The 12,744-nt window shown below is 36.2% G+C and overlaps 1 protein-coding gene across 7 annotated transcripts in view; it reads left to right on the plus strand.

The window, feature by feature from the left end:
* LOC113224983 (B-cell scaffold protein with ankyrin repeats) overlaps positions 1 to 12,744 on the plus strand; it is a 227,903-nt gene that overhangs the window by 167,348 nt on the left and 47,811 nt on the right. For 4 of the 7 annotated variants that reach the window (XM_026455024.1, XM_026455027.1, XM_026455028.1 and 1 more), the window contains one exon: positions 1,541 to 1,660. The exons of 2 other annotated variants lie outside the window; for them this stretch is intronic. In XM_026455024.1, the coding sequence (XP_026310809.1) occupies positions 1,541 to 1,645 (105 nt within the window). In that variant the 3' untranslated portion in view covers positions 1,646 to 1,660. Of the gene's footprint in view, positions 1 to 1,540; positions 1,661 to 12,640; positions 12,704 to 12,744 lie in introns of those variants that run through there. One more of the 7 variants, XM_026455026.1, reaches the window with a different exon arrangement.

Below are 12,744 nucleotides of genomic sequence, written 5' to 3' on the forward strand. Positions count from 1 at the left end.
CAGAACTTCTAGACGTGGTCCCTTTTAAATTAAATGTTTTAAATAGGATAAAGTACTGTGATTTTGGATCTGTGGAAATCAATCCTTATAGTAATATCAAAAGCTACTTCTGACTACCTATAATAAGACCGTCTAAAATGCAGTATTTGTTTCTTAAAATATATGCAATTTGCATTGCAAGTTGTAGAATAACTAACACTAAATATAGCAACAAACTCCAATGACTTAGGGCATCATACAGTATGTAATACATATTGCATGTTCAACAGAGGTTGGCAGGTTGTGAGAAGAGGTGTCTTCCCAACAAAATAACTCAGAAACTTGGACTAGTAGATGCTCCCATCTTGAGGCAGCATTACCTGGAAACATGTTGTCTGAAGTTGCAATGGCAAGGGAGTAGAGAGACAGAGGTTGAGAGAGACATAGGCTTTTAACTGCCTCTGCCCCAAAGTGACTAACATCACATTCTCTCACAAATCACTGGCCTAAACCAGCCACATGGTCCCAGCTTAGCTATAAGGAATGAGAAATGTAGTGGAGTATAAGGAATATTTGATGAGAACTATCTCTGCCACACACAATTTGCACATCAGCTTTGGGCACTGACATGATAAATCAAACTTCAAAGTTGACATGATTTTAATAAAACCACATTTTGAATGTGTCCAGACATTCTGGAGGCATAAGCAAAGGAAATAAAATACATCAATAAGAAAATAATTTTCAAATATCATACTAAAATTATGGAAACAGAGCTCCTCTGACAAGTTGGCTTCTCTGGTGCTATTCAAATATCTTCTAAATGACACCATTAACTTGAGCAAGAGCAAATTCTTCTCCTAGCTTCCCTATTGACCATTTGATGCATCCATAAACCAAACTACATAGATCTCATTCATCTTTTGTCAACTCATTCTAATTCATTTCTTTGATTATTGTTCCTAAGAGATGTGTTCTTTCAGGTTTCTCTCCCTTGGACATGATTATGAGATATTTACTTATTTCTCTAGATAAATGAATGTAATTAGAATGATTAATGTTTTGTATATTAAATATTGCAATGGTGGAGACTTTTCCCTTAACTTTTCTAAGTAGAAAAAAAACAGATTTGAAAGTCATTAAGTTTTTTAAAAATCATCTCAGTATTTTAGAATAGTTTTAGATTAAAAAAAATTGTAAACATAGAACAGAGTTTCCATATGCTCCCTAGGTATATTTTTTTCTGTTATTAACATCTTACATTATTATAGTACACTTGCCCAAATTAATGAACCAATATCAGTACATTACCATTAACTAAATCATGCATCTTGCTTAGTTTTCTGTCATTTTTACCTATGTCCTTTTTCTGTTTCAAAATCCCATTCAGCATGCCATATTGCATTCGTTTGTCATTATTTCTTTATGCTCCTCTTGTCTGTGTCAGTTTCTCAGACTTTCCTTGTGTTTGATGACTTAATACAGTGTTAAGGAGTGCTGGTCAGATATTTTGTAGAATGTCCCCTAAGAGGGACTTTTCTAATATTTTTCTCATGATTAGACTGAAGTTGTGGGTTCTGAGGAGAGACCATGGAGGTGGAGGACCATTCTGATCACATCACATCATCTCATGGTATTTCCTATCAACATAACTCATCATTGCTGATGAATGTTTCCCTTAATCACCTGGCTGAGGTAATGTTTGTCAGGTTTCTCCACTGTAAAGATATTCCCCCTGCTCTAACCTTTTCATGCTGAACTTTTTGGAAGGAAGTCACTAAGTACAATCCATACGTAGGGAGTGGGGTTTATGCTCCACCTCCTTGAGGACAAAGACTGTAAAAGTATGTGGAATCCTTCTACACAGGAAGCTTGCCTACTCTCCCCCATTTGTTTATTTTATGCAGTCATTTATTTATATCAGTATGAACTCATGGACATGTATACTTTGGATTATAATCCAAAACTACTTTTTTTTTTTTTTGCTCAGATTATTCCAGCTTTGGCCATTGAGAGCTGTTTCAGTTGGTTCCTTTATCCTTCTGATATATCTCATCATTGTGTTTCTGTGTGTGGTGTCATGGGGGTGGAGTTGGATAATTCTTTACTTTCCAACACTGTGTTTTGTATATTTAACATGTGTATTTTCTACCCCTGTCCTAGTATCAATCATTTCTCAAGGAGCTCTGATTCTTTTAATTGGAGAATATTAGAAATTAAGATCTGTGTGCTAGAGGTTCTCACTGCTACTAGGTATTACCTCTAGACCCTGTCAGCTGACAAGGCAAAGAGAGATATGTGTTTTTCATTCAGTTTTGATGGAGGTCACCCTCAGGCTTACTGGGATTTCCAACATTCCTTGTCTAGAATAAAAGACTTTTTCTTCTTATATGAGTTATGTTGACAGTTGTGGAAACCTACAAGAGGATAAAGAATCGCCAGTTCTGAAAAATGAATGTGGGAGCTTTGTCCCAGAGGCTGACATCATTAGTCAGATGTATAGGTGGTCCTAGGTTAATTAAAGACAGTGTAAAAAATCTGATTTCTTACTGTACATATATATGCATACCCACTATAAATATACATATGCTTTCAGATGTGTGTGTATACACACACACACACACACACACGCTTTCTAATAAAAGTTAGGAGGTTTGAATTGTATTCCATATTTTTCATTTTGACAATTGAGTACTGCTATAATTTCCCCAGGGTTTCTTCATCATTGACTTTCCTCTTCATTTTGTTATTTTTATTGCTGACCCTCATGATGATCCACCTGTATGGGGTAACTCAGACTGAGACTCCTCAACCATGAAAATAGAACAGTAGAGCATAGTTTCTATTGTACCATTTTGAGCCACTTCAGTAATTGGACTTCATGGAAGAGAGTAAGAACAATAGCTATTTATATTAGGAGGTAAGCCCAAGAACCAAAGAGAGATCAGGAAGAATGAACACTGATGTGCCAGTCAGCAGGACTAAAACATCTGGGTGACTACCAGCCTCAGCATTTTGCATTTTTCGGCTATTACTAAAATTGACAACTAAGGACCCTATTCAGCCTTAATTGATTCTGCAGCTGCATCAAACAAAGTCATTCCATAAAATGTATCTCACTTCACAACCTTAGAGCAAGCTTTTAATGCATATGAAAGTTCTGTGCCACCAGGCAGGCTTCTTCATCGCCACAGAGGAAATTCCTCTAATAAACCACAGAGCACAGCGCCTGTAATGGGCATCTCAAACCTGTTCTTCAGAGAGAGCTCTAGAGGCCCAAAGTCCTCTGTAGACAAATCTGTGCTAAGAATTGAGCTAGAAAGTTGGAACTGAGAAAATAACATGAATAAGTGCACACATCTTGACAATGCTCTCTTATGGAAAATAAATAAATGGACAAGCTCTAAGGAATTCTGAAATTGTGTCACATTTTAAAGTTAGGTCACTGTACAGAGAAACATTGAGCTCTTTCTTTACAAAAGGAATCCTAAAGAATTTACAATTCTCATACTTAAAATTCTATAATTTAGGGTCAGTGTCCATGTAAAATCAGACTTTGTACCTAATTCCAAGCACAGACAGGGGAGATAAAGTCCTGGGTGGTAAATGAGAGAAAAGGTGGAAAAACAGCAAAGTATCATTATAAACACTTAAGATGTTTGTCTATTAAAAATAAAATGTTTAATTCAATGAATATTTATTAAATATCAAATTAGGCTGCTGGTACTATAGCATGCTTTAAGGATATAAACATTAATGAAATGGACTCTGCCTTGAATGACATGATAATCTGGTATTATTGTAAGAAGTATGATAAGTAATGTTAATAAGAGAATATTATCAGAACACTCAGAAATTCCATTCTACCTCTAAACTGAATTCCAATGAGCCAATTGTAATTAGCCAAGAGAAGTAAAGAATGGACATTCCAGGCACAAGGAGTAAGATGAGCAGAGACTAAAGATGAGAGAGAATGTGATGAATTTGAAAAACTTCAAGTAACTTTAACAGCATTTAAATAGGTATGTGGCATATGACAGCATAATTTGCAAGAAATAAGGTCATAGAAGTAAGCTTGAAGTCATATTAGCAAATTAGTGCCTTGTTCTCAAGGCAATGGAGAATATTAAAGGGGTTTATGCAGGGTAGTGACATGATAGTAATCAAAATTTAGAACATCCTAGCCGCAGGATGGAGAATGTTGTCAGGGAACATCAAATGCAAGAGATCCATTAGATGACTGCTGCTGAGGAGCTGAACTGAGGTAGTGACAGAGGGGAAGGAGGGAAGCAGTCCAGCCAGAGAGGCATTAAGGTGACAGGACAACAGGTCATGGTGGGTGGATTGGTGTGGGGATGGAAGGGACAGAAGGCTTCTGGCTTAAGTGTCCAAGTAAATAAATGGTGGGGCTCCTAACTGGTACAGTGAATGAAGGGGAAGGAGGAGATCTGAGGGAGAAATATGAGCCCAATTTAAGACAGATCGAGTTGAACTACTTATTTCATATCCAAATGTAGATGCTAGTAAGCAGTTCTGGGCTGCAAGTAGAGTTATAGTGGATATAGTAGAGATAGTAAGACTGGAAGGGTAACCTTAACAGAGCGCAGTTTAAAAGAATTAATTTTGAAAAACCGTAAGATATTTCATTGCATTTTGTATTTATTGTGATGAAACGCTCAAGCTCTGAAACTATACTGCCCGATTTTCTGCGTTTGAATACTACTTGATGGTTTTTATTCTTGAGATAGATACTTAACATCTTTAGTCTTTCGTGTCCTCTGTGAAATGGTAATAATAGTTAAGAGGATTTAAAAAAAAATTAGTATGTACAGTTTGCTTTAAGTAGTGTCTGGTATTTGTAGATAACCAGCAAATTTTGTGTGTGTGTGTGTGTGTGTGTGTGTGTGTGAGAGAGAGAGAGAGAGAGAGAAAAGAGTGTGTGTGTGTGAATGTGCGTGTGTACAGATCCAACTGATTTAATACTCCTCAGTAAGCCGGTTTTCCTTACAGTCAATGTGTCAGTCGAGAAATGTTAGCATATGGTATGCTGGTAAAAGCTATATGACGAGCATAAAACATTCAAAGTAACCAGGAAGCTCACCACTTACAAGGGTTGCAAAAAGAATATGTAAAACTATAGTGAATAATAAAACATTCTCCCATTCTTCCCTGAACTTCAGCCATTTGGACCTCCCTTGGCTTATCCAATATCTCCATGATCTCCCTTTTCTTAGGTATGGGCCTTAGGATATTCACCCCTGTTTCCTAAAATTTTTGCTAATCCTTTACACCTGGTCAATTTCCACCATCCATATCTCAGCTTAAGTATCACTTTCTCTGACCCCAGATTACATTAGTTCCCCTGTTAGGTTTTCCATAGTACCCTATTCTCTCTCAAAACACTTTTGTTTTCATAGTTATTTGGGAACTCTAGAGAAGGAAATAAAATCAGTGGGAACAAGAGTGACCAGGAAAATCTTTCAAGAGCAGAGCCCTTCGAAGGACATACACACTTATGGACAGATAAGGAACACTTTCCAGAGACTGTAGAAGTGATTCATTAGAGCCAACAGGATTTGTTGAGCTGTGATTCCAGTGGACAGCAGGCTTTTTAAATATTGGACAATGTGCTGAAGAGCTGAATGCAATTGTGTGACCCTGTGGTGAAGTGAGATCGCGATGTATCCCAAGAGTATTTAAAGTTTACATGTGGAGTGAGTGTTTGCTTTCCACAGACCTAATGCTGGGAATGCTCTTGTGCATGACCAAACAGAAGCAAGTGTGTGCAGAAAATAAAAGCATTTCAAATGAATAGCAATACCCAGGTCCTAGATATTTTCTAAAAAGCTGCTTCAGTTTTCTAAAGGGTGGGGCAAACTTGTAGATGGAAAGTTTATCCAAGTGCTTATAAGGGTGCTTTATTATACCTCTCCTCTAGCTATTGGGTTTGGATGCTGTTGATATTTGTACAATGTACCTTTTGTGTTTTAGTTAAACCAAAAGATGCCCCCTCTGGAAACTTTAAATGAATATAATACTATGATAGATCATGTCTAGGCTTGCCTCATTCATGGTTAAACATAATTTTTATTATGACAAATGGGTTTAACTTGATACGAAGGCCATATCTGTCACTGATTAAATTTATTATTTCCTCTATCATTGCTCAGGTTATTACTATAAACTTTAATTTGTCTTTGGAGCATGAGGGGCAAACATTTCTTACATCCTTGCTATGTTCCGGGAAATATGCTATTCACCATGCACATGCCATTTTATTTACTGTTCAAAAAATAGTGATGAGGTATTATTATCTCAGTTTTACAGATAAAGCTCACATCTTTTCTTAAATAATATAGCATTTATACTGGAAAGATTAACTATTTCAAGTAAAAAATGACTTAGTAGACCATGAATCAATAGAACCCATAAATCAACAGAAGAAAAGAAAAACAGCACTAGAGGAGTTGAACATGTGGGCGACATGTTCTTATTCAACTCAAAGAAATTCCACAAGTACAGAACTGCTCCTTTATGTTCATTGTTGTATCCAGAGTATTTAGAACCACATCTGGCACAGAGTAGACTCTCAGTACATATCTGCTAAGTGAATGGATGAAAATGGGAAAGCTGAGTAGAAGCCTATTGAAACATATTTCAGTGAATATAAGAGAGGATAGAAACACCAGTGACATCAGGACATGTACTACATATCACCCAATCGGAAGAATGTGCAATATGCTTTTCTAGTGAATATTATAAAATTGGCAAAAATACAACTTACATTAGTGAGAGAGGGCTACGTTTATCCAGATATCATTGGGAACGTGCTCCTTTAAAAGTAACACAGGATATAGTCTTACTTTACCTTCTAGAAAATTCATCTCTCAGAAGTTTGAACCAATAAGAATAAGTAAACTTAATTTTGGATTATTAACTTTGGATCTTCACAATAATCAAACAAATGATAAACATAATCCAATAATAAACACAAACCAATAAAATTTTAACTTTCCACACAATAAGAAGACATCAGATCTTTTATAAAGAAATAAAGTTTTATGATGTTATGCAATGAGATAATATTTTAAAAGAACATGCAGAGAAGATCACAGGAATAGTGATCAAGCCAGTATGGTCAAATATAAATAAAAATTCATGTGAGTCTATGTTTGTTCCACCTTGTGTTGGTAACTAATAGATACTTTGAAAGATCTGTTGTTATGTTAATTAATACTACACTTGGGAAAATATTAAAGCCAAGCAGAGAAAGTTCTTTACCTATGTTTAGAATTAGAATAATAAAGAATGACCAGGTATCCTGCATGAAGTAGTTATGCACGAATATTAGCAGATAGCAAAATGCAGAGACCTTTTGTTTCCATCCCTCCTGATATGAAGCATATTCAAACTAGAAAAGTCAAAGCAACATGAAGGATTGGAAAACCGAGATGGATTAAAGACTATCTCACTTTTTTAAGTGAGACCAAGTTTGCAGCCTCAGTCATATTACATATCTGGTCATTAAAACAAAGGGACTACTCTTGGTGATCTTCAAGAAATAATGGACATTTGAAAGCTGCCAAGTTAGATAAATATATTTATTTCCTGAAAACAGATGAAAGATCTGCCTTAAACCTATGGAATAACAAATTTAATACCAATCCCCACTGGAATTCTAGAAGGTCATGTGATTTATGAATATTTAGGAGAGAAGAGCCATTTAACAATAAACTCATTCTATATAAAATTAGAAATGTAAAACAATGCATTTTCTTTATTTTCTTTTATGATGAACTTAGTAGTTTGGTAGACATTCCATGAGTTGGGCATGTTTTTCTGCAATTACATTTTGGGCAAAGAGAAGTCGTAAATGAAAGAAAATTTGGCTCAACACTTACAGGACAGATTTGAGATACTAACTTTAATCTTAGTTCTCAGGTGAATACTAACCTGAGAACTAAGCATTCCTGCAATGTGCTTGAGTATTTGCTGCTGGAGAAATGGGTCCTAAATTTATGATCTCAGTAAATTCTGAATATTCATTAGGATTTTACATTTTCTCAAATGTAGGTGTACTCTAAAGAGAAATCTATAACAATTAAGGGCTGGTTTCAGGAGAAGTGAGAGATGGTTGTGTTTGAAGAAGTTGTAAATATATATATAATGTATTATATTCTTCATCATATCTGACACTCTCCATCTTGTAAAGGCTTGAATTGATCAATGCATGAAACCTTGGGTGCCCATGAGTCTAGAAACTCTCATGGGCACCAAAGATAATTTAATTGAATAATACATCATTTAATTGAATTTATTAAAGATGTCTGATAGGTTCAAGGAGAAGCATAGAAGCTTGAATTCTAATTTTCTAAATCTCCAGGTGGTATTATTTTAAATTATCTTTCCATGTGCCCTTTAGATTCAGTGTTTGCAAACTGATTCTTTATGATTCATTAATTCAGCCCATAAACCAATAAAATATAATCCATAAGATTAAATGATGACTAACCAAAGAAATATATATAATTATGTTTAATATCTATTATTCTGAATAATCCCACTGACCTTTGCTCTCCAACTCATTTTCTTTTACCCCTACCAACTAAAATTGTAAGAATTCCAAGTTTTTCATGTTCGCTTATCATTCTCCTTCATTACAACAAATGAATCAGTCATATAAAATATTTTTGAAAAATTCATTTCTCCTTTTCTGTAAGGGATTTTCTTTGAAAATCTTCTGAGACTGATGCAAATTTACAGCCAGTATTTTTTCTAAGCAACAGTGCTTTTCTTCTCAGGATTATCCATCCCTTTTTAAACATGAATATATCCTTAATATATGCTAGGTACTGGAAATAATCACAACTATTGGAATTCTATTATTAATTTTGACACTGCAATTTAACATGTTAAATAAAACAATGAATGTATGTCATTTATTTCTTTAATAAGTGTACTTGGTTTTTTTTTTTTTATACTTTAAGTTCTAGGGTACATATGCACAACGTGCAGGTTTGTTACATATGTATACATGTGCCATGTTGGTGTGCTGCACCCATTAACTTGTCATTTACATTAGGTATATCTACTAATGCTGTCCCGCCACCCCCCCCCCCGCCCCCGCCTCCCCACTATAGAACCTGGTGTGTGATGTTCCCCTTCCTGTGTCCAAGTGATCTCATTGTTCAATTCCCACCTATGAGTAAGAACATGTGGTATTTGGTTTTCTGTTCTTGCGATAGTTTGCTGAGAATGATGGTTTCCAGCTGCATCCATGTCCCTACACAGGACATGAGCTCATCCTTTTTTATGGCTGCATAGTATTCCATGGTGTATATGTGCCACATTTTCTTCATCCAGTCTGTCACTGATGGACATTTGGGTTGATTTCAAATCTTTGCTATTGTGAATAGTGCTGCAGTAAACATACGTGTGCATGTGTCTTTATAGCAGCATGACTTATAATCCTTTGGGTATATCCCCAGTAATGGGATGGCTGGGTCAAATGGTATTCCTAGTTCTAGATCCTTGAGGAATCACCACACTGTTTTCCACAATGGTTGAACTAGTTTACAGTCCCACCAACAGTGTAAAAGTGTTCCTATTTCTCCACATCCTCTCCAGCACCTGTTGTTTCCTGATTTTTTCGTGATTGCCATTCTAACTGGTGTGAGATGATATCTCATTGTGGTTTTGATTTGCATTTCTCTGATGGCAAGTGATGATGAGCATTTTTTCATGTGTCTGTTGGCTGTATGAATGTCTTCCTTTTGAGAAGTGTCTTTTCATATCCTTTGCCCACCTTTTGATGGGGTTGTTTGTTTTTTTTCTTGTAAATTTGATTGAGTTCTTTATAGATTCTGGATATTAGTCCTTTGTCAGATGAGTAGATTGCAAAATGTTCTCCCATTCTGTAGGTTGCCTGTTCACTCTGATAGTAGTTTCTTTTGCTGTGCAGAAGCTCTTTAGTTTAATTAGATCCCATTTGGTCAATTTTGTCTTTTGTTGCCGTTGCTTTTGGTGTTTTAGACATGAAGCCCTTGCCCATTCCTATGTCCCGAATGGTATTACCTAGGTTTTCTTCTAGGATTTTTATGGTTTTAGGTCTAACATTTAAGTCTCTAATCCATCTTGAATTAATTTTCATATAAGGAGTAAGGAAAGGATCCACTTTCAGCTTTCTACTTATGGCTAACCAGTTTTCCCAGCATCATTTATTAAATAGGGAATCCTTTCCCCATTTCTTGTTTTTGTCAGGTTTGTCAAAGATCAGATGGCTGTAGATGTGTAGTATTATTTCTGAGGGCTCTGCTCTGTTCCATTGGTTTATATCTCTGTTTTGGTACCAGTACCATGCTGTTTTAGTTCCTGTAGCCTTGTAGTATAGTTTGAAGTCAAGTAGCATGGTGCCTCCAGCTTTGTTCTTTTGACTTAGGATTGTCTTGGCAATGCGGGGTATTTTTTGGTTCCATATGAACTTTAAAGCCGTTTTTTCCAATTCTGTGACGAAACTCATTGGTAGCTTGATGGGGATGGCATTGAATCTATAAATTACCTTGGGTAGTATGGCCATTTTCACAATGTTGATTATTCCTGTCCATGAGCGTGGTATGTTCTTCCATTTGTTTGTGTCCTCTTTTATTTCACTGAGCTGTGGTTTGTAGTTCTCCTTGAAGAGGTCCTTTACATCCCTTGTGAGTTGATTTCCTAGGTATTTTATTCTCTTTGAAGCTATTGTGAATGGAAGTTCATTCATGATTTGGCTCTCTGTTTGTCTGTTATTGGTGTATAGGAATGCTTGTGATTTTTGCACATTGATTTTGTATCCCGAGACTTTGCTGAAGTTGCTTATCAGTCCAGATTTTGGACTGAGAGATGGGGTTTCCTAAACATAATCACGTCATCTGCAAACAGGGACAATTTGACTTCTTCTTTTCCTAACTGAATACGCTTTCTTTCTTTCTCTTGCCTGATTACCCTAGCTAGAACTTCCAACACTATGTTGAATAGAAGTGGTGAGAGAGGGCATCCCTGTCTTGTGCCAGTTTTCAAAGGGAATGCTTCCAGTTTTTGCCCATTCAGTATGATATTGGCTGTGGGTTTGTCATAAATAGCTCTTATTATTTTGAGATATGTTCCATCAATACTGAATTTATTGATAGTTTTTAGCATGAAGGGCTGTTGAATTTTGTCACAGGCCTTTTCTACATCTTTTGAGATAATCATGTGGTTTTTGTCTTTGGTTCTGTTTATATGCTGGATTACGTTTAGTGATTTGCATATGTTGAACCAGCCTTGCATCCCAGGGATGAAGCCCACTTGATCATGGTGGATAAGCTTTTTGATGTGCTGCTGGATAGCCGAATTCTACCAGAGGTACAAGGAGGAGTTAGTACCATTCCTTCTGAAACTATTCCAATCAATAGAAAAAGAGGGAATCCTCCCTAACTCATTTTACCAGGTCAACATCATCCTGATACCAAAGCCTGACAGAGATACTACAAAAAAAAAGAGAATTTTAGACCAATATCCCTGCTGAACATCGATGCAAAAACCCTCAGTGTACTTGGTTTTTAAGAAATCCTGTTACCAACATTTTGCAAGGAAAAGAACAGAGTATGAGACTAGCCCTACAAAAGAGGAAGATCACGTAATTTTTAAATTGTAGTAATTGTGGGCGTGGCTACCACCAGATTGACACTCAAGGCTACCTGAATCTGTACAGTGATGCTATTGGTATCATGCTCAGATATTATTTCCCTGGCCTGTGCACCATCCTCAGCCAAATTTCCTGTGAATTAGAACTTCCTTTCTCAGGAGGTTACATAATCATGTAACAGGTTGCAAAATTTCCTAATTGACACTCATATCTGCAAATAATACATTTGATTTAGATTTCATCTTCTTTACAATGCCTTTATCCCAAAGCGCAAAGAAGGGAGCGATTTAGTATAGTCTAAAAATCAAAGCAATAATTTTAGGAAATTCAATCTCTGTTGAATGACTCTGTTTTTATATTTTCTCCCCATCCTTTTTCTTCTATCTAAAATGGCATTTCAAAATCTGGGAGGTGCTGTGGATATTGCCTTGTCGCAGTAGAGGTAGAGTAGAGTCTTAGATCCAAATATTTTCCCCCCAAGTATGATTGGGAGACCTTTAAATTAATCCCTATGGGTATGCTATTAATGTGTAAGAAACATCCCAAAATGTGCTAGCTTAAAGCAAAACTCATTTGTTATTTTTATGAGTTCTTGGGTTCACTGGGTGATCCTGCTGAATGGTGCTTCGCTATACTATTGGTATCTGACACAGAAGGAAAAATAGCAATATTTGCCTTGCCTTTATCTAAAATTCTGATATTTTGTTAATCATGGATGACTCGTTGCATTAATTTTTATTCTTATGAATTTCTGCCTTAAAATATTGTTTATTCTTATTTCTGAGTTTGTGGGTGACCCCTTAAATTTTGCAAGTGCCTCATTTGTCTCACCTTGGTCCTGGTCCTGTCACTGAGGTTTGGGCTTGCTCTCATTTCTGTGGCCAGCTGGCAGGTCAACTGGGAGCTGGCTTGTTTAGGATGGTTTCAAGATGATCCTAGGATGATGTGGCTCTGCTCCATGTAATCTCTCATATACATGTGTCTCTTGTATCTTCCCAGCAAGCTAAACAAGCATATTCTCATGCTAACCTGGACATGCTATCTTGAAGAACACAGAGAAGCAAAAAAGAAAGCAAAGACATACAAGCTCTTTTTCAAACCTC

This window comes from Piliocolobus tephrosceles, chromosome 3 (genome assembly GCF_002776525.5).
Source record: "Piliocolobus tephrosceles isolate RC106 chromosome 3, ASM277652v3, whole genome shotgun sequence".
NCBI classification, from domain to species: domain Eukaryota; kingdom Metazoa; phylum Chordata; class Mammalia; order Primates; family Cercopithecidae; genus Piliocolobus; species Piliocolobus tephrosceles.